The 21,111-nt window shown below is 38.8% G+C and overlaps 1 protein-coding gene across 1 annotated transcript in view; it reads right to left on the bottom strand.

The window, feature by feature from the left end:
* The window catches only part of TNNI3K (TNNI3 interacting kinase), a 93,691-nt gene that overhangs the window by 60,746 nt on the left and 11,834 nt on the right, over positions 1–21,111 (bottom strand). Inside the window, exons 6-12 of the mRNA XM_055815003.1 lie at positions 12,206–12,304; positions 10,402–10,540; positions 4,329–4,473; positions 4,135–4,239; positions 3,387–3,481; positions 2,575–2,724; positions 1,328–1,414 (exon numbers count right to left, since the gene is read on the bottom strand). Coding sequence (XP_055670978.1) covers positions 1,328–1,414; positions 2,575–2,724; positions 3,387–3,481; positions 4,135–4,239; positions 4,329–4,473; positions 10,402–10,540; positions 12,206–12,304 — 820 coding nt within the window. The remainder of the gene's footprint in view (positions 1–1,327; positions 1,415–2,574; positions 2,725–3,386; positions 3,482–4,134; positions 4,240–4,328; positions 4,474–10,401; positions 10,541–12,205; positions 12,305–21,111) is intronic.

Raw genomic sequence — 21,111 nt, 5'->3', positions numbered from 1 at the left:
GCTGGGGGGCACAGGGAGCTGGGGGGGGACATGCCGCGCCAGCTGCCCCCCCCGAGCCCAGGGGTACCCACCCCGTACGGCCTCACGCTCAGCATGGAGCGCTGGGGGAAGGAGGAGGAAGGGGGGCCGCTGGCAGCGATGGCGCTGGTCTCCCCCAGCCCCGTTAGGTGTGCTGGAGCCCTGCTGCCCTGGGGGGGCTGAGCACCTCCTGCCCTGGGAGGTGCTGGGGGAACGCCTGGGCTTGCTCTGCTTGTGCACACAGCTGGTGCTGTACCTGGGGAACTGCCTTCATCTCAGCCCACCCGTTTTCTCACTTTCACCCTCCCGAGTCTCTCCCCACCCCGCTGGGGGGAGGGAGCGAGCGGCTGGGGGGGCTGAGCTGCTGGAAGGCATTAAATCACGACAGATTGTGATGTTATATTGCTGTGCTCTTGGAAGTAATTTTTATGTAGCTTCACTAAACACTGTAGAACAATACTGACTTTCCCTGCTGTTAATTAAGGACAACATAGCCTTTTCTGTTGGAAGGAACTCAGATCAGATTCACAGATTCTAACAATTGGGCTGTGAACACACTGCAGTGTTTAGTTCACTGATGAGATTTTCCAAAAGACCTCAGCTTTCTCCATGTACCAAAAAAATCATCTTTTGTTTTTCTCCTTAAGTGGGAGTTGAGTTCTTTTAATAATGAACATAAAAAAAATCTGTCTGGGTATGTTAATTGCTTGCCAAAATAAATTTCCAGTACATGCATAACTTAGTTCCCTAAAGATTTACAGACATTTGAGATATACTACACCTAAACCTGGAACAGGCTGAAGTATGCAGGAAGCAGATAAATCCTGCTGCTGACCTTAGGGCTCCTTCTGCTTCTGCGGCAGGAGGAGTCAATGACGTGGCCAAGCTGCAACATATGACATATCCTTTCTGTTGGCAGCATTCTCAACACACTGCAAAATGTTTTGTTTATCCAACTGCTTGTGTTAACATTCTTCTTGGCACTTGTCATTTAGTTGCCAATACAAATTAGTATTTTTGTAGCAAAAAAGGTAATTAATTCTTCCCAAAGGGGAAAAAGATATCCAAAGATACTAAAAAATATGAAGAGATCGAGTATAGAAATACACAAAATGTCAGCAAACAAACATCAGAAATAGACATAAGTAGAGGGCACCTCGAGAATGACAATTCTTAGGACACTAATTTTATTTGTTCCAGACAGAATTGATCCAAATCCCCCTGACATCAGTGGAACATTTCCAGAGACTTCAGTGGTCTTTGGATCAGACCCTTCAGTTAGAGAATAAAGTGATTTCTCAGACCATACCTCCTCCAGGTTGCGAGTATTCATTACAGGGTGATTCATCTTGAGGTCTCTTATAATGCTTCAGAAGGGTCACAATGGCATCATGACCTAAGAAAGAAAGAGGAAATACAACGGTTTGCAGGTAAACTCAAGTCTTTTTTTTTTTTTTTTAATTCACTTATAGAAAATTGGGGGATTTAAAAAAAAGTACAATGTGCCTATAAAACATGTAAACAAAGATACAGCGCTGCTGATCTGAAACATACTAGGATTCTTTACTACAGAAATACAGGGAAATACCTACCAATAAATACAAGCATGTTATGTTCGTGAGTCCACCTAATCCTAAATGGTGATATATTTCAATGGAAAAAGCCCTCCTACAGAAATCCTGAAATGGAAGTTGGCAATAGTCTTCAATGGGCCTTACAGGGAAAACAAGTGCCTGAAAATATTCCTTTTGGTGTCCACAACTGGACAAAATGTGTATACTATATATTGCTGTAGACAGCTGCTATACTCATCATTCTGCTTTGCAAGAAGCCAGAAGAGAGCATGCACAACATGCTCCCCCTCTCAGATGTTTGATGCACAAAGTTGGAAATATTCAAAATTCCTTTCTAAACCTTCCAAAGATGAGTTTTCCCTCAGTAATTCCACAATTTTTGCCAATATCAGGTTTTTGAAAGGCCTTTGAAACCCATAGTTTTACTATATTGCAGTGATTCTCATAATAAATGGTACTGCAATGCTTTTGGAGGAGGGGGGAATGACGCAGAAGTCATGGAGTCACGAACAGGACAGAAAATTAACACATTGCTATACATGTAGGACAGTACAACAGGAACCATGGAAAATGCCTTGCTTTGATCTATATATGCAAGAATTTAAGATTACTGACTGATTCATTGTTCCCTGTAATGCCTCCTTCAGTAATAAAATTAAAACTCATGCACACACCAGAGGGACAAATAGCCTTTTCTGAACAGGCTGCATGTTTGCTATTTTAGCAGCACATAAATACTCCTATTCTTGAGTTTGTGTTTTTGTGTTGAATTAAACTGATGTTTAACAGAGTACCTCAGAAGACAAATAAAAGGGCTGGGTTTTATTATGTTTCATGCCAGGAACTGGAAATCAGATGGTGACAGCTCTTCCACTACAGGGTCTGAGGGGTTATTTTATAGTGCTGTCTCTTTCCTGTGCTGTTCTTGCCTTCCTGTACTGTTCCTATGGATTTTGTAGCAGAAACTAGAAAATGGAAATACCTTTCTCATAAGCCCACATCAAACAGGTCTGCTCATCCTTTTCTCCACTGGATCTGCTGGGATCACAAGCTACCAGATTCATATCAGCTCCATTATCCAGTAAAAACTGTACAAGTCGAATATGACCATGGTAGCAAGCACAGTGTAATCCTAGAACATCAGAGAAGTGTGGTAAGCACAACTGTCACAGAACCATTTAGGTTGGAAAAGACCTTTAAGATCATCAGTCAGAACATCATAATAGGACTTGCAGCAACAGCTATAAAGTGCAAATTTATTTTCTCGATAAAGGAATATATTATCAAAAAATACCTGAGGCAAAAGGTGAAAATAAAATATTAACGCTGCAAGAACCAATCTATTGCCTGCTACTCAACATATCAGCATTTACTCTGCCACCTGCAAATCACATTTAACAACTTTGTGAGGAAAAGCAAGTAGAAACAATGAAGTTTTTTTCTTTGTTGCCTGCAGTAGGAACATGGAAGTATGCAGCCCTTCAGACACTATATCCTATACGCCTACTACCTAGCAGAATAATACTTGGGCCCAATTCTTAAAATGACTTAGAATCCTATGGGAGAATCAGTTTACATCATGTTTTGTTACTTACATACAAGCTAATGAGCCTGACACATTCTCAGTGAAGTCTTATCACTTCTACACCTGCCTGCAAACATATTTCAATAGAATTGTGATCTGTCTGAAAGGTAGATGGATGTTGATCATCAGATTACCATGGGAATTACCCTGGAAAAAAATTTTTTGGTGCTGGTATATGCACTTGCACAGAATAAGGATGATGATGTTACCTGTATGTCCATCTCTTCCCTGGTGATTGATGCTTACAACATTCTGGTCAAGAAGAAATTTTACAAGTTCTATGTTCTTTCCATAGGTGCAAGCACTGCAAAAATAAAGGGAGAAGGGAACATTATAGACCATAAAAGGACAAATATTTTGTGTAGCTAAAACTTTTAAAAGAATTACAGAGATAAAAATGTAGTGACAGAATAAAGGATCTTCAGAAATGTGCAAATGTGTGATTAATCCACCAAAACATGTTCATTTCTATTGTTTCAGAAACACTCTTAATTATTGCTGTATAAATTAATTTTGCATAGCTATGCGAAATTAATAGTCTGTTTTGCAAAGTGCCTCTTAAATAACACTTTACAAACATACGGCACCACGAGCAAACTGTGTTCTGCCAGCTCATTTCTAATTTAGAAACTCCAGCAGGTTTCTACCCAAAACAGGCTCCAAGCTCAGCTTCCAAACTGGACAGAAGGAGAAACTGTTATTCATCCAGATGCTGATGACTGATGCCTTTCCTACTTTTCTCTCTCTTGCTTGCTCTCTCTACCCCCATTCACTATCTGGTTCTACCTCTTACTTCATGTCCTCTCCTGTTTCTCAGGATACAAACCTACCATCCACATTGAGCTCACTGCTTGCTTTGCTCATCTGGCCGTTGGTGGGACATTTGTAATTTCGGGTGTCATGTTGCATGCATGTGTAAGTGGAATTCTATTGATAATGGCATTTTAACCATCTCACCTGTGGAAAGCTGTTTCACTGAATATGTTTTCTTTAGTGAGACTTTCTGTTCCTGAGAGCTGAATTATTTCCTTGACAACTTCAAACTTTCCATTGTAGCATGCGCTGAGGGTGAAGTCAATAAAGAGTTGTTAACACCACCAGCTTTCTAATAAGGCCCAAACCATGTAAAACAGCTTCTCCACATGACTCACAGATGTAAAGGTGTGTCTCCATAGATATTCACCACATGGGGCTGAACTTCAAAGCTGCTCTGCAGTAAGAACTTTACAATTTCATGGTGTCCAAATCGACAGCAGAAGTGCAGAGGAACATGATCTTCATTGTCTTGAGCATTCACTGCCATTTGACCCAGAAAGAGACCAAAGAAAGTATTTCATACTTAGCATAGCTTGTTTTGGATATTTAGTAATGCTGTATGTTTTGCACTTAAATGTTTTGAAACCTCCTGCTATAATATTTATGGCCCTATTTCTTTAAAATTGAAATTTCTGTGAGCTTTCATATATCAAAACTGTATTACTCAGTGACACTTGTAGTACATTGTCAAGATGATTTTTTGGACTTCGGGTATAATTTCTTTCTTCCAGTAGCAGACGTATTGAATATTTTGATGTAGCTTTCCATGAACAAATCACAAGTTATAAATGACCCTCAGAAAGAGCAACTGTGAAGCAAGCTATGTAGTTACCACAGGTAAGAAAGCAATTATCCCAAATGCGTGGAAAAATGCAGATCCCCATTTCTGAAACCATCTAATTTTGACTGCTGGTGTTTTAGTATAGCAAACATTGATACTACACACTTTTTACCATGAATGTCTATTAAAAAATGATTCTGTAATAGAACAACATAAACCCAACAATTCTTGAGAACTGCTATTACCAAGTGAACAGTGCGAGACTATGGCTGCATGTGTACTGACGTAAACACGACTGGGAACCTTCCTGGCATTGAGGCCAAGTATCACAGAACTGCTGGTATCTACCAATACAGCAAACTATTTTAAGGGCAGTTGCATGCGATCTGTCTACTGGGGAGCCATCCCTGGAAGATCTTTGACCCACAGGCACAAATCGCTTGACACTGCCATTTATTCTGGAACACATCCATACTGGGGAGTCTTCTGCCTGTTTAACAGGGCCAGCAATTGCATTCCAGCACCTGGGAACCTTCTTCGGCGTACCTGAAATGGATATGAATATACTTTCTGCGGCTTACTCTTTATCTAGTAGGAAGCAAAGAAGAGACTGGACAAGGCTCTGGGCAGAGTTCTCCATTGGTACAGAGACATACAAATACTGGTTTAATTATCCAAAAAGGGTCTTTATTCAGTTTTAAAAGACAGCATGTATTTCTGTGATTCTTAGTATATTTTTTCTATGTTTAGAGATAGAACAACCATAACTGGTTGACATCACAATTGATAGAACTGAAAAATTCAGTCAGTGCAATTTTTAGTTCTCAATTCAGTCTAGCATGAGATCTTTGAGACCATTTACAAGAAATTAATAGATTACTAAGGAATAATCTGTCCATTAGAGGTGTCCAGACTTGTACCACACAGGCTTTTAAGCCCAGCTTTGACAAATGTCTTGCAGGAACAATTCTTTCCTGTAACTGAACCTCCCTGAGAGAAAGGGTAAACCAAACACATTCTGAGGTTCTGTCTTCTCTTGATTTTCTCCGAGTATAAAATACAATGAAAATTAAAATAAATCCATTTAAAAACCTTTCTGAAGTAATGCTGAATGCTCACAGAAATGGACAGTCCTTTAAAATAATCTTGTTTTATAACATCACTGATGTCTACTGACAGATGTTTCCAGAGATGAATTCTGTTTCAGGCCAAACAAACAAACAAAAAAAAAAAAAAAAGAAAAAAAAAGGAATCCCTGTAACTTACATTAAGTTTGCGGCTCACAAATGTCATTAACTGCTCCCGCTAACCTTCCTAGCAATCTTATATTAAAAGGAGTAAAGAAAACTGTTTTATTTCTCTATTCTAAAATGATAATCCACTTTATAGATTCATGTGACGTGGTATCCTTTATTTTTATTATGATGCAGTACCAGACACATTAATTCTAAAGTACAATAAATAAGAGGGAAATAAATGTCAAAGTTTTATAATAATAAATGTCAGCATTTTAGAATATATACCCTCAGAATGGCCTAAAGGTCATCAGGGGTCTCAGGACCATGAGCTTCTACAACACAAGGTCTAAGGTGGAACAAGAGAAAACAACGTACCTTCTCATTTGTTCATGCAGTTGGAAATTATGTCAAATACTTGCAAGCCATTTCCTTTGGCTCTGGAAGAATATAACTAAAACAACTCTGGATGGTGTTTTTTGTTTTAATTGATAGCTTTTTTATTTCAAAATGAAATATGACAGGTAAACTGGAATATTGTCTTAAAAAGGAGAAGCTGAGAGCCAAAAGAAAATAATACCAGTGCAAACCACTTTAGAATAGAGTTATAGCAAAAAAGTACATCATATTGACTCAGAAATTACTAAAAAAAAAAAAAAGAGTACAGGAGAGTTCTTCAAATTTAGATTTAAAAATATTTTTCTATTAAATTGAGGATAGATAGTACAATTGTCATGGTAGTCAGAGACTAAAAATTGAGGGTGCCTTACAAGTAAACAGTAAAAATGAGCAAATGCTAAGTTCTTGTCTGGAACAAAATGGAGTACTGTAGAAATTAGTCTTCAGACTGAGCCATTATGTAGGTCAAAAGTAACAGGTGAAACCATTACAGTAAATAAAAGGATGATAAGAAGACAGTGCAAATCTGTTTTATAAAAATAATGGAAATTGTCCAAGTCCCAATGAGTGATAACACTTTAATATTCAGAGAAGCATGACTGAACATGCCTGGATTTTTAATAACAAACTCTGGTTTTAAATTTACAATTGATTCCATTTGGCACAGGTGGCAGCAATTTTCAAAGATACTTCAAAAAAGAGGAACTGCAACTCTAGGCAGCTCAGTAGTACTGAAAACAGACAAATTTTATTAGAAGTCCATAGGAATTATAAAACCAAAAAATATATTTTATATCACATGGTTCCTGAAAGAAACCACCACTGTGAAGAATAAAAAATAGCATTTAGCTTATGTGAAGCAAAGGAAATGCTTGCTTCCTGGCCACCAACTAGTTCTTCAAATCTGTAGATATTCCATTTCTTAGCTACCCCATCAGGCTATAAAACAGTTTTTTACATGTAATTTTTTTCTTTCCTTTGGAAAGGAACAGTTTTTGAAGGCATGCAAACATTTACATTAGAGGTCCTACTTCTACATTCATGGATTTGAGAAGCAGTTATTTCCAGGCCCTTCCTGATTTCAAAGAACTGGAACAATAGAAAAAAAAAAAGTGGAATGTACTGATAATTCTAAATTACCCTTACTTCTTAGAAAAGACAACCAGCCTTTCATTCACCCATTCCTTTTTCTGGTGGGGTGTCGGGACACCACCAGAAGCGTGGCCATACAATCAGGCCAGCTGACAGCACAACAGGTGAAAATCACAGCTCTGTTTTCAGTATTCAAGCTTATCTTCCTTCACATACATGGCAGGTGAGACTGAGAAACAAATAAATACGTGACTTGGACTTTGGTTCAGAAGTCAGCCCTCTTGAGACCCAAACATGTACCCTTCTGGTTACCTAAAGGGCTCAGCAGCTAGACAACACACCTCTCAGGGTCAAGACCATAAAGCAGGCAACTGCTAAAACCAGCAAGTCATCTGGATCTAACACGTGTTGCTGAATATCTGTTCTTAGAAACTATATAGAGAAAAGTTGGGCATGGACGTGAGTATAGTGAAGCTACAAGAAAAGCAAGGAGGAGACAAAACAGTTCAGTGCAATGAAATGAGGAAAGAGAATGGGTATGTAGGAATCCTGATGGTTTCTCATTGTAATGATCTCCCTTTTCTACTTTACTTACTTTGTAATAAACAAAATGAAAAGAATTATTCTTTTAATTACCCTAGGAAAAAAAAATCTACCAGATTACAAGAATGAATCAAAACTTATGAAGTGATACTTTGTATCCCAATTATTGCTACATTCTACCATTTGAATATTCTAAAATATAAAACTGAATTTCCTGACAGATTAAGTAATGCAAGTTGGTACCAATCATACTGACTCAGTAAAAAAAAAAAAAAAGTCTCTAGGGTTTTGGAAGGTGTAAAAAAAAAAGAAAGAAGGAAGTAGAAGCTGTTAAAAATAGAAATGAGAAGTTCCATGCTAAATCAGTTTGTAAAAATCTCAAGATAGTTAAGGTGCTTTAAGTGATAGCTGCTAGTAATGGCATGATGGTCTTTGAGATACATTAATGATCTCAAAATGAATTTGGAGCTTAAAGGAATCTGACCAGTACCTCAAGAAATGTGCTTGATAGGTCTTATGCAATTTCTGAAAATACAGAGAATTTACTTAGTCCTCTACAGTTATTTACATTAAAAAAAATTACCAGATTAGCACCTGGAGAGCTGACTGTACATGTAACATACTGGTTGTCACAGCACTCTCCAAGCTAGCCAGCTGCAACAAGGTCTTTTACCATCACCTACCAAGTTAACTTCGCCAAGTAGTTAGCACACCTTGCCCCAGCACAGCCACCAATCCCCCGCAAGACCTCACAGGTCCATCTACTGTTTAAGTTGTTCCTTCATACTCTTCATGCCAGTCCCTCTGCTACCTTCTCCTAGTCTCTCCCCACCAAAAGCACACTCGCCCTCTACTCCCTCCTCTCTCTTTATTGGCTGCCCAACCACTTAACAGAACCAGCCACAGCTGCACTTTATCAGCCAACCCCAAGACAGCCCACAGCTGTATATTATCAATGTTAATTAACCCAGCTTCATTCCTCTACAATTGGGTTTATATATATGCATAGGTAAAATAATAACATTTGTGATGATATATACATGGCTAGTACATTTCTTCAATATCTTTTTCTTATATATTGTGGTTGAGTTTAGCAAGTACTTTGGCTATTGTTAGACTGCAGATGTTGCTATATTTCAGCAGTATTCTGACCTTTTCAGTCTGATTCAGTGGTCACTGTTTCTCTTCAGTTCCCATGGCCTCAGAGCTGATCAACGAGTCAGTCAGGTTATGTTAAAATAAATAGTTCAAGTTTATGACACCAATTACTGGTCTGCACAGATTACTACCAAAATTTCTTCACGTTGTTTCACCAATTACTTTAATTCCTAGGAATGTAAGAGTTGTTCCTCCACTCTTGTATGCACATAGAGTTTCAAAGTGTGCTACTTCATGAGTGACAGACTTCCCACTTCCCGTCACCTTTTACCAATGCTGAAGATTCTGTTTGTAAAGAAACAATTTGAAATGGTGTTCCAGATTCCCTTCCTTTTGGAATAAACCAGCTAACTGATAGCAAACTTCCCACTGCCTTGTTATGGTGAGTGAACATCCTTTCTTTTCCTCCTCTTTATTATAATTATATCAGCTCAATGCGCACACATTGAGACCGAAACATCAAGAGTGCACTATTGAAAAAATACTTTAAAATCTCATCATCACTCATCATGCTGTTTCCCTCCACACTTTTTTTTACTGTGAGAGTAGGATGTGTGTACTGTAGGCAAGACTCACAGAGAATGTGGTAAATTTACACTGTTAAAATCTAGCAAAGAAGAGGAAATTGGGGAGAAACACAGTCTTTGTGCCATTAGCAGAGTAGGAACAGGGGTATGTGAATGCTGCTGCTTTTGGCATGACTGAGCATACTGAACAAGGAAGAAGCTTCATGCTTGTGAAGCATAGTAAAGCATGTGCTAAAAAGGTTCCATTTTCTGTGGAATTGTTTGTGAACCATTTCAATTTCTCATTTGAATTATTTTAAATTCCTCGCTGTGTAATTTTCATTCATCAGGAGTTCACTATGCATTTAAGTTGATACATACCACACAGCCACATGTTTCCTTATTGGATCAATGCCTCAAAAGTAAGCTACTTCTGTATATTAATTTTAATTTCGTTTTCTGCTGCTGTTTTTCACCTCTAACTTATCAATGGAAACAGAATGCACGTGAGAGGACAAACCAAGCATACTTAACTGAAGAAAACTCTCCAACTGCTTTTTTTGTTGTTTCGGTTGCCAAAAGATGATACACAAACGCACAGAGTACGTGTTAGGAAGGTAAACTCAAGATTTAACACCTGACTGTCTATAAAATACAATGTTAAAGTAAATTTCTTTAAAATAACTTTTCTTACCATCAGCTTTGCTTCCCTCTTCCATCAAGAGCTTTGTAATGTTGAGAAAGCCTTTGGCAGAAGCCAAATGGAGAGGTCTGTCTCCAACTTCACCACTTGCATTCACATCAGCTCCGAATTTCAGTAAGAGGTGGGTTACCTAAATATTTCATTAAGGCTAATTAAAATATCACAGGAAAATAAATCTTTTGACAAAATCAGATAGAATATTGTATTAGGTAATACTGTATGTGAGCATCTCCTTGAAGTTAAAACAGGGAGAAGAGATTCAATAGAAAACTGATTTTTAAGTTACATATCTATAAAAATATCAAAATTCTCAAAAGCAAGTGCTCATTCATTCTCTAAAATGTTATTTATGGTAAAAGGCTAGACACATGTATTTGTTTAATTGACCAGTCAACATAATAAAGCAAATGCCCTCAAAGTCCACAAATGCCAGAGCCTTAGCTTCAGTGTCTCTGATTCAAACAGATCAGTCTCTTACCACAAAAGAACCATACGAGCTTTTAGCATAATTTCACAAGACTATGACTACTTATTCAGAAGTGGCTTATGGCAATAAGCAAACTATTCTCTAGCCCAACATGCAAGGATTTTCTTACTGGATGATGAGGTGCATAAGTATGCAAACAAGCATCTCAAGACCACATCCACAGTTCAAATCCTTGCTGTCGCTCAGCTACAGATGTAGAGCACTTTCAATTATCTATGCATCTGGACTCCGTTTTTTCAAAAGCTTTTCCTACAACTCCTTAATGCACTCAAAGTAACATGTCACTGGAATGAAAAGTACACTCTACCTAGAGGTCATCCCTTGAAACATGAAAATATCCCAGAATACACGCTTTTAGCCAAAGAAAGGTATAGGGAATTACTTGCATAAGCCTAAATAGACCCAGTATTACATGTCACATAAAATGGCTATTCAGGACTGCTAGATTAACCACGTCAATTATAATTTAGTAAAAGAAAGATAATTGAGAGGTTCAATGACAGCTTTGGTCAGAACTTCAGATCACAGAATCATAGCATCATTTATGTTGGAAAAGACCTTTAAGATCATCAAGTCCAGGATGACCAAGTTAACCCAGGACTGCCAAGTCCATCACTAAACCACGTCCTCAAGCACCACATCTACACATTTTTTAAACACCTCCAGGGGTGGTGACTCCACCACTCCCTGGGCAGCCTATTCTAGTGCTTGACCACTCTTATGTTTCAATAAGTTTGTGATCTGTGTGAATGAAGCAAGCACAGTTGCATTTGTCAAGTGCACAGTATCTCATGGAAAATCCTGCTCCCTAAATGATAATTTTTTCCATTAACTTAAGAGTGGCCACAATTTAGTTTGTGAATTCCAAGGAAAACCAACAGAACTGACATTTAATTATTACTCGGGAATGATGTTCACTTCCTTGGAGAGGTTTAAGGAAGTACACTCATGTTCCTTATGCAATCTCTGAAATGTAGGATGAATAAACATCAAGTGAAACATGTGTCTGGGTCCAAGTCTGTTTATAGGTCATCAAAGCTAGCTAGATAATCACTTGTTTCAAGAGGTCTAGAAAGCAAGACATCAGTTTTTGCTGGGGTCTAGCACAGAGGATTAAAGTGTAGAAATTTCCTGTTGATATTCAGACTCTTAAAGCAACCAGAGATTGACTTAGAACTGTAACTTCAGTACGTATACCCTTTTCATGGTAAGTTCCTCTGGAATGTAAAGCAAAAATATCTAACACCGAACCTGTAGTTACCTTGGTGTTCTGCTTATCAGCTTTGTGAAATCCCTCCATTTAGTTACCTGTTCATGGCCATAATATGCAGCAATATGCAATGGGGTGAAAAAAATAGCATCCTGGACATTCACATAAGCTCCATGCTGCAAAAGAATATCAACAGCCTAGAAGGAAACAATCAGAAAATCCAAGTTAGAAGCACTATATATATGTGGTCTGCTAGTAAAACAAGATTTTGAAACCTTACATCACTGGTTTAAAAAACAGCAAAAAGCCCCGAACAAGCAAGCTCTAAAGGTGAAGGACTGTGTACAACACATAAAAGTGATTAACTTACAGTACTTTAACTGAACACTGAATGTCACTGATGCTTTATAAATAAGCCTGAAAATCTGTTTGGCAGTAAAAAGACTGATTTGTGAACTAAAAGGCATGGAAATCTCTGGCTGGATTTTCTCAGAATAACCTTTAATTTTCTTTTAACCATTATGAACAAAGAGCAGTAAATATACCGGAGTTTTTAGAAGTAAAAAACCGCACCAAAATGAAAGATCCTTTTAAATGTAAATGTGCAAAGGTAAATCCTCAAGCATAATTCCCTCAGTGTGTAAAGATTTCTTTGTATTTTAGAAGATAATAGCCCTTTGGCTTCAATAAATAACTCTAAGTGTTTTCTTTCAAATTTCCACTTTTTTGGTCTTTCAGAGGGCCAATGTTTTCCTGGACAGCCATGAATTATCAGACATTGGCTTTCTGAGTAACTGTCAAAATAGAAGTCTGAATAAAACCACTTTGGATTATATATTGAAGTCTAAGGGCTGCTAATTTTTTTGAAGCACAAGGGAGTCTTTAGGCACACTAAGGGGCTTGTACCATGGGTTATTTGAGTAGTTCTACATATCATTTTGATGGATGTTAATTTTTTAGTCTAATGATGATGAAAGATGCTGGACCATGAATCACCCACAGTACAGTGAGCAACTGGGAAACATCTCCCTGGCAGCTGTAAGAAATGACAAAGAAGGTGAAATGGTCAGCTTCTGTGCTATGCTATTTGTACCTGCAGTTCCCCATTGAGACTTCCACTGATGATGCCAATTAATGCTAGCTGCGATGATGCACATTTCTGTCAAATGCTAACTAAGCTGAGACCACCAAATCATTCCACACATATAAGAAGGGGGCCAGTCATTTAAATCCATGTCATTCTCAAGTACTCAGAGAACGAAAACCTGTTACCAAGCAACGTTAGCGTACAGGGATTATTTCTTCACACAATTTAAATTGCAATATTTTTTTTCCATGTGACTGCCTCAGTAAGTTTTCTGTGTAAGGTCCATTCCCTGACATATGCAAGTGTGTCTATGTCCCATCATTTTTAACCATTTCATCATGGTATCATCTGTAAGCCTCCCCTGGAAGCTGCACTGCAGGGTTAATTCTGTCTCTTCAGAACCCAAAGGCTTCAACAAGTCCAGCACATTATAGGTGGCACCCATGTGTTGCAAGGACTAAGCCCTGCTATTGAAGACAGGCTGGAGGAGGTGAGCATTGCTGTGTTCCTATGACAGTATTCTTCAGCACCCCTCTGAGTACAAATGATGGGGAATGCTGGCCATCTGTGCCCGATATTATTTTCCAGAACCTAGAAGTATCCTGGGATAGGTAGGGAACGTAGGAGCTAGCAGGAGTGAGAGGACTCCTGAATAAAGGCAATCCTGGGGAAGAACAGCATCCCAAGCAGCCATAGCCAGACTCTGCGGATAATACAGTCACATAACCTTTGAGGTTGGAAGGGAGCTCTGGAGAGTGCCCAGTCCAATGCCCCTACACAAAACAGTGTCTCCTAGAGCAGGTCTCTTGGGGCCATGTCCAGTCAGGTTTTGAATATTGTCCCATTTCTAAGGATGGAGGCTCCACAGCCTCCCTGGAAACCTGTTCCAGTGTTTGAACACCCTCACAGTGAAAAAGAAGGGTCCTCTGGATGTGTCTAGTCACCTTCTTGATCAAAGCAAGGACTAATTTCAAAGGTCAGGTTGCTCAGGGCCTTGTCCAGTTGAATTTTGATGATTTCCAAGGATGGAGGTTCTGCATCCTCTCTAGAAAGCCTTCAGTGCTGCACCACTCTTACTGTGATCCCCTCGCTCCCTTGATATATAATCAGAATTTCCCTTGCTAAATGTCGTGTGTGTTGACAATCCTTTTGCTGTGCACCCTTTTGCTATGGATCTCAAAACAGTCTGACTCCATACAAAAAAAAAAAATATTCTGAAAGCTTCCCTGAGATCTTTATAGAGAAGCTGCTACTCCCACATCAGCTGAAGAACAGCTCAGTCACAGCCTTACAACATGCACTTACTGGCTGAGTGCTAATGTGTTCAGGTAGTGAATAAAGAACATGCTCGGTTACTGGTTGGTTAATACAACTGACTCGCTCTGTTGTGCATCCCATGTCCGGACAATTTTCAGTATACTAGTAACTTGATGGACGAGAGGTGGGGAACACAGTCAGTCTGTGATTTAATGGCTTGCTGGCTTTCGAGTGATGATTCATCTTAGACATTTTTCAGCAAACTACTACAAGACTGAAGTTGTTGTTGGCTCTGAAGAGAGATGTTTGGACTTGTAGCTTTTACAAGAACATGGTTGAAACTTCTTTGCATCAGTTTGGTTTTAATTTGGACAAGCAACTGTGAGGCTATATAACACATTTAGGGATGTGACCACAACTCTGATTCTCCTTAATCTCTTTGGAAGCTGGGATTCAAAATCTAGATTAATCTAAAAGCTTCAAGGTGGATCTTCAAGATGAAAAAACTGTGTTGAGCAATGTGGATCCATTTCTGATGATAAACATAGAACTAGATGGATTTTGACACATTTTTCCAGGCTGTAGAAATGGCAACCATGCTAGCTACTTTATGATCTGATAAAAATAATTTTGTGAGCCGTATTAAGCAAACTCCACTGAACTGTGAATGATGACAGGGGTACAGAGACAATCTTCATAGTTTCACAGGCAAGCTATCTTTCTAAGGAAGAAGAAAGGAATCTTAGAAAACACTTAAAGTTGTCACAGGCGTTATAAGTACGCCTGGTGGGTATGCTGGAGTGATGTGTAAGGATAAAATTACTTCAGAAAGTAAGGGAAAAATTTCTGATGCAAAACCATCTTTAAATTCTTATAGAAAGACCAAAAAGATTTTCATCCTCAGGAGACAAGCTATGACTAAAGACACAGCTCGTAACCTAGGGGAAGTTTTGAAGCTGCAGAGAAAGCATTTCTCAATGCCTCAGTGCGACTGGGTACAGTCAGCTGGGATTTACCAGGAGTTAGTCTTGCCTGACCAACCTGATTGTCCTCTGTGATAGAATGACTGGATTTTTGGGTGAGGGGAAACAGCAGAGGCCATTTAATTTGACTTCAGAATGTCTTTGACACTGTCTCCCAAATATTCTTGTGGCAAAGCTGAGATTTTATGGTCTGGATGGGTGGAAAACTAGGTGGGTGAAAAAGCGGTTAGATGGTGTGGCTTAGAGGGTAGCAGTTAAAACATTGTGCTCTGCCTCAAGGCCAGCATTGAGTGCTACAGGGGTCTATGCTGGGACCTGTTCTTTTTCATACCTTTAGCGATGGTCCTGGAGGCAGCAACAGAGTGCACTCTCACTGCGTTAGCAGAGGACATCAAATTATGTTCTCGGTACACTTGAGGGTGGGGCTGCTGTCCAGAGGGACCCACACAGGCTGGAGGAATGGGCCAACATGGCCCATACAGAGTTCAGCAAAGACAAACACAGATGCCTCCACTGCAACAGCACAGGCTGCAGACAGCTCTGCTGGAAAGAACCTCGGGACCCTGGTCGACAGCAGGCTGAATATAAGCCAGCTGGGTGGCCTGGCCACGGAGGCGGCTGGCAGCTTCCTGGGATAGGTTCACAGTTGCACGGGCAGGAGAATGAGGGAACAACCGCTCCCCTTTCCCTCGCATAACCCATTTTTCATTCAGAACATTACTTTGAACACTTTGAACAATGCTCTTTGTATTTGTTTCTTAAAATTCTCTTATGAAATGTTTATTTGGAAGCTTTTTGAACATTCAAGTCAATTATGTTCACTTCAAAGACAATTAATTAAGCTACTCTGAAGGTTAAAAGGAGTCAACAAAATAAAATGTAAGACAGACTGCACTTAAGGACTTTGTCTTTGGGACAAGGGCAAGGGATAAGAAATCCTCTAAGAAAATAAGATCAATGATTATTGGCTTTTTAGCAGGTAAAATTTAAATGAGAAGACAACTACAACAGTTAAGGCCTTTGCACCAGTGCTAGCCTCTGTACAGCCCTACACCAAAATATCTAAGGAATCTATCATTTTCAGAGTTCCTTTATTAATTAAGCTATTAAAATAAAAATATGATTAGTGTCAAGCGTCTGCCTAATTCCCTCCAATTTAGCAAATATAGATATGTCATGTCCTGCAAAGTGTCTTTGCATTAAATTATTACAACTCTTAACTCTCTGTGTATCTGTAAGAATTTTAGAACAAATTCTATCAGACTGAATTAAGAAACGGCTAAAGGGGATTCTGAATGTTTTAAATACAACTTGCTGATGAATGTACAATTAATTGTCTGTCTTAGGAAAACGTCTATTGAAATATTTAATACACGCCCTTCTGTAACACAAGAGGACAGACATCAGACCAGCAATAAGCTTTTGCATGTTCTTTTATCTTAGCTCTTCCAGTCAGATGAAACACAGGTCACAGATAAATCATTAATGAAAGACGCAGGTACTGATGTCTTGAAATATAATGCTTTCCCTAGGATTGTTTTTGCTACAGGGCAGCCAAAAAATGGGATTTTAAAAAATATTTTGCCAGTATTAGTAGATGCCAGACACTGAATATTTAAAAAGTTTTGTGCAATATTACTAAAAGGTAACTGTCCTGGGCAAAGAGATTGCTGTAAATTTAACAATACCATAGTTTTAAAATGTTGCATTTACTTTGAGTTCTTCCAGCTTAAAAATGGGTCGCATAAATTTGCTGCACAGGACATTCTTGGGGAGGGCGCACAGCTGAAGAAAACTGTTGTCAAAATTTGTCATGTTTTCAGACAACTTAGCAACATCAGGTTAATGTAAGCTCCTTTACTGAGCCACAACTCAGTGCTTTTTCATTTGTGTTGGCCAGACACCTCGTACTCCCATTTGTTGTGGGCTACGAAAGGCTTCCTTTGCTTCATTCAATCTGGACAGTTTGTTGGTTGCTATTAAAAATAGCTAATTAATTCAAAACTCATGGGTTTCATTCCTCTTTGTCACTGGTCAGATCCTCAGACAGAGGCAAATTCAGAGGATCTTTGATTCCCCATTACCCTGCAGTTTGTGTAGTTATGTATACTCATGTCATGTGAATACAATTCCTGCATTCCCGATTCTAGAATGATTCTGAAAAGGTCTGAAAAATTGGTGTCAGATAAAACAAAAGGGCTGGGAAGATGAGGGCTAGCATAAAATGCATGGAATGAAAGAAGAAAATGGGGATTTTGTGAACCATTTAAATAGACTCACATAAATTTAATTTTTTAAGGCTTCTTGAGTCCTTTGAACATACTCTTATTACTAGTAAAATTCCAGTGAAGACAGGAGGCAACAAACATGCTGATGTAACATATGACTTGTAAAGGAAAAGGGATTTATTAATGTAGAAATTCTGTAAGATGGGACTAACTCCCTTTTCTCCAACAGGTCCTTGCTACACACACACTCACACTTCAGATTCTCAGGTTTGCAGATTGCAAAAATTAAGTAGCGCTGGTTCATCCTGCCTGCAACCCTCAGTCCAGTTCACACATCTGTAGATGTTGCAATCTCATAATAACAACTTTAATTTACAAAGTGAAATAGGCAATGGTTTTCCAGTGGGGTAATACTAGACAAGACATATGTGTCTGAGGCACACGCATTATTTATTTAGCAATGACCTCTCTGGGCTGGAAACATATAATGTTTTCAAAATAGCAGACCTAATGAGAGATTTATTAAACTTATTTGGTGATGTTTCTAATAACGGTCATCAGCTTATTTTATAATTCTTTATTAATTTTTCATCCTTCCCATTAAAACCTGCAATTTCCGCTGATAAAAATAAGCAAACAGCATAGTTTTTGTGATGTAAAATACAGCACTAAGTTGTAGAGCACATGACACACTTATAAACCACACTGGCTCAAATGAGTTGGAACAGCCCATTGACACTGATAGCCTTCAGTATCCTCATTTTAGAGAACTGATCACTCCAGTGGTTTCAACTGTGATGATAGACCAAAAGCCAAAGACTGACTCTTCAGGGAAATGAGGAACAAAGCATTTATTTCTCCCCAGTTCTTTCTTTCTCTTAAATATTGTCAGTCCTCTTCTATAGTAAAAGACTATATTGCATAAATTGGTGTGTATATCTCTGCTTTTTATTTATTTAATAGTATAAATAATTATTTATCTTATTGGAATTAGGACAATTGTAGAGCAATGAAGCTGGGTTAATTAATATTGATAACATACAGCTGTGGGCTGGCCTCAGGGGCAGGGGGTTGGCCGATGTAGATAAGGTGCAGCTGTGGCTGGTTCTGTTAAGGGGTTGGGCAGCCAATGAAGAGGGAGCAGCCAAGGAAGAGAGAAGCAAGAGAGAGAGAGAGAGAGAGAGAGAGAGAGAGTATGTCCTGGATGAGGAGAAGGCAGCAGAGGGACTGGTGTGAAGAGTATGTTGGTATGAGATGGTAAAAGACCTTGTTGCAGCTGGCTAGTTTGGAGACTGCTGTGACAGATGATGACAAAAAAAAATCTATTTTCTCAATCTTAAAATTTTTTAGGGAAGGTTGAAAAATTACTCCATATTCCATGAATATTAATGAAATTGTGGACAAAATAAGCTATTTAATGTAGTAGAGGAGTTTCTAAGCTGACTGAAAATTTCAAAGATGTGTAAAGAAGGAAAGAAAAAGCTTGCACTTGGACTATACATCTTCAGTCCCCAGACCAGCAGATGAACTGAATGAGTTATACACAGTCCCACTCCATGTATAGAGAATACTTCTGATAAAGATCTGATCATTCCCAAGGAAGAAATAAGAGGCTTTTCAAAACTACTCACATTAAGTTATTTCTTATCAAGTTAATGGTCCTAACCTTGTCAGATTCTGAGCACCCTGATTTTTCAATATCCTCAGTAGGAGCTAAAGACATGAAACAAATAGTAGGCCTTCCTTTGACATTTGCAGGACAAGGCCCAGACTTTTTAAAAATTACTTGAAACCCCAATGCAGATAAGAGTACTTTGTGTTTCCTAGAGAAGGAACTTTAAATACATACCCTATAGAAGTGAAAAAGATCATTAAAGACTTAAGACTCTGGTTAGTAACTCCATTATACTTCTTGCACAGAGCAATTAGATGTGGAGATTCCTTGTCTGTTTTTTAGTAATGGGATACACAAAGAAGGATTTCCATTAAGTTAATAAAAAGAGTTGTATGTGTCCTTGAACAGAATGACGCGATGTCCTGGGAGCTCGGAGGTGTAGTGCTACAGTGCAAATGCCCCCAGCCCTGCTCACTGTCAGTGCCCATGCTTGTGGGCAGACACACCAAGGAGCCTCGTTCTTCCACCTGGAGAGGTGACATTCAAAATATAAATGGTTAGCTTGCCCTGTCAGCATGCTTCCTTATTAACCTGCTTAAACAGATGCTACAGATTGACTTGTCCCCTGATCACCATTGGAGTTGCTGACTGAAACACTGAAGGTTTTTTTAATTGAGTTCCTTGGTGTGACCACCCGTATATTGTTTTAACTTTCTTTCAGCTTAACCTTCTCCACACACAGAATCTCTCTAGGTAACAGAAGGTCATCACCAACTGTGTCTTTATGCATCCTGTCTTTAACAAGCACAAACACACCTGCTGGATTTAAATCATTATGGAGGCTGCCATGTAAAGCTAAATTTGGTTGCTCATAGCGGCCCACAACCCTGGGAGAGGTCCCCAGCAGACAAAGTATACACACACAGATATACATATACACAGTCACATACATATAGGCTACATATGTAGCTCTTAAAAGGGTGAAACAGCAGAATGTGTATTGCCATTAAAAATGGGGGAGCTTTTTCACTGACACAACTTCTCCCCATCACGGGACATACCATGCGCTCATTACACCAAGCAGTGCTAAAACTGTTGCTCCAGTAAATCTCTGCCTCCTTCACTCCCACAGGTAGGCAGCCTTTTACAGCCAAGCTACAGTAGAAAATTTACTAAGGGTATACAGCTCTTACTTGCACTTTCAAAAGTGCTGCTACGCAAGCTGTTCAGAGCTGTATTTGCAAAGCATGCTTGTTTCTCCCAGCGAGTACTTTACTGCTAGTATTATATGCATCAGTGTCCATAGACTCCAAAGAATTTTGAGCCCTGCAATGACTACTGTGACGTTAGGCACTGTCTCTATGTATGCGTATGTGCAGTTAATGCACAAGGTGAAATACTCAAAGGTATTAAGTACAAAAATTCGCAAAGGGTGACCGGTGTAATTTTCAAAAGCTTCAGAGTAACTCAGATAGGTAATTAACTTAATAAGAAGTTAAAATCCTGACTGCAAGTTCCAGTAGGGATTTATCAGCATCTTTGCAAGCTTAAATAAAATAGAAAATCTGGCATATTATTACTGATCCACAGATCTGATAATTTCTCCAGACTAAACAGAAACAATAAGTTAAAGAAAATCTAAACTCCATGAATGAGGAAATATTGCCTTTCCTCAGCTGAACTTCAGTGGCTAGCCTCATAATTTCTCAGACCAGGTATTTAAATGTTAGCAGATTTCTTGAGATAGTATAGAACATTTTATACTAATTAGTTATCAATTCCCCAACAAAACTACCTGTTTGAAAAAAGGTGTCTTTTCTCTCTTTCAATATAT

This window comes from Falco peregrinus, chromosome 10, assembly GCF_023634155.1.
Source record: "Falco peregrinus isolate bFalPer1 chromosome 10, bFalPer1.pri, whole genome shotgun sequence".
Taxonomy (NCBI): Eukaryota; Metazoa; Chordata; class Aves; order Falconiformes; family Falconidae; genus Falco; species Falco peregrinus.
This window is presented reverse-complemented; position numbering and strand designations above follow the sequence as displayed.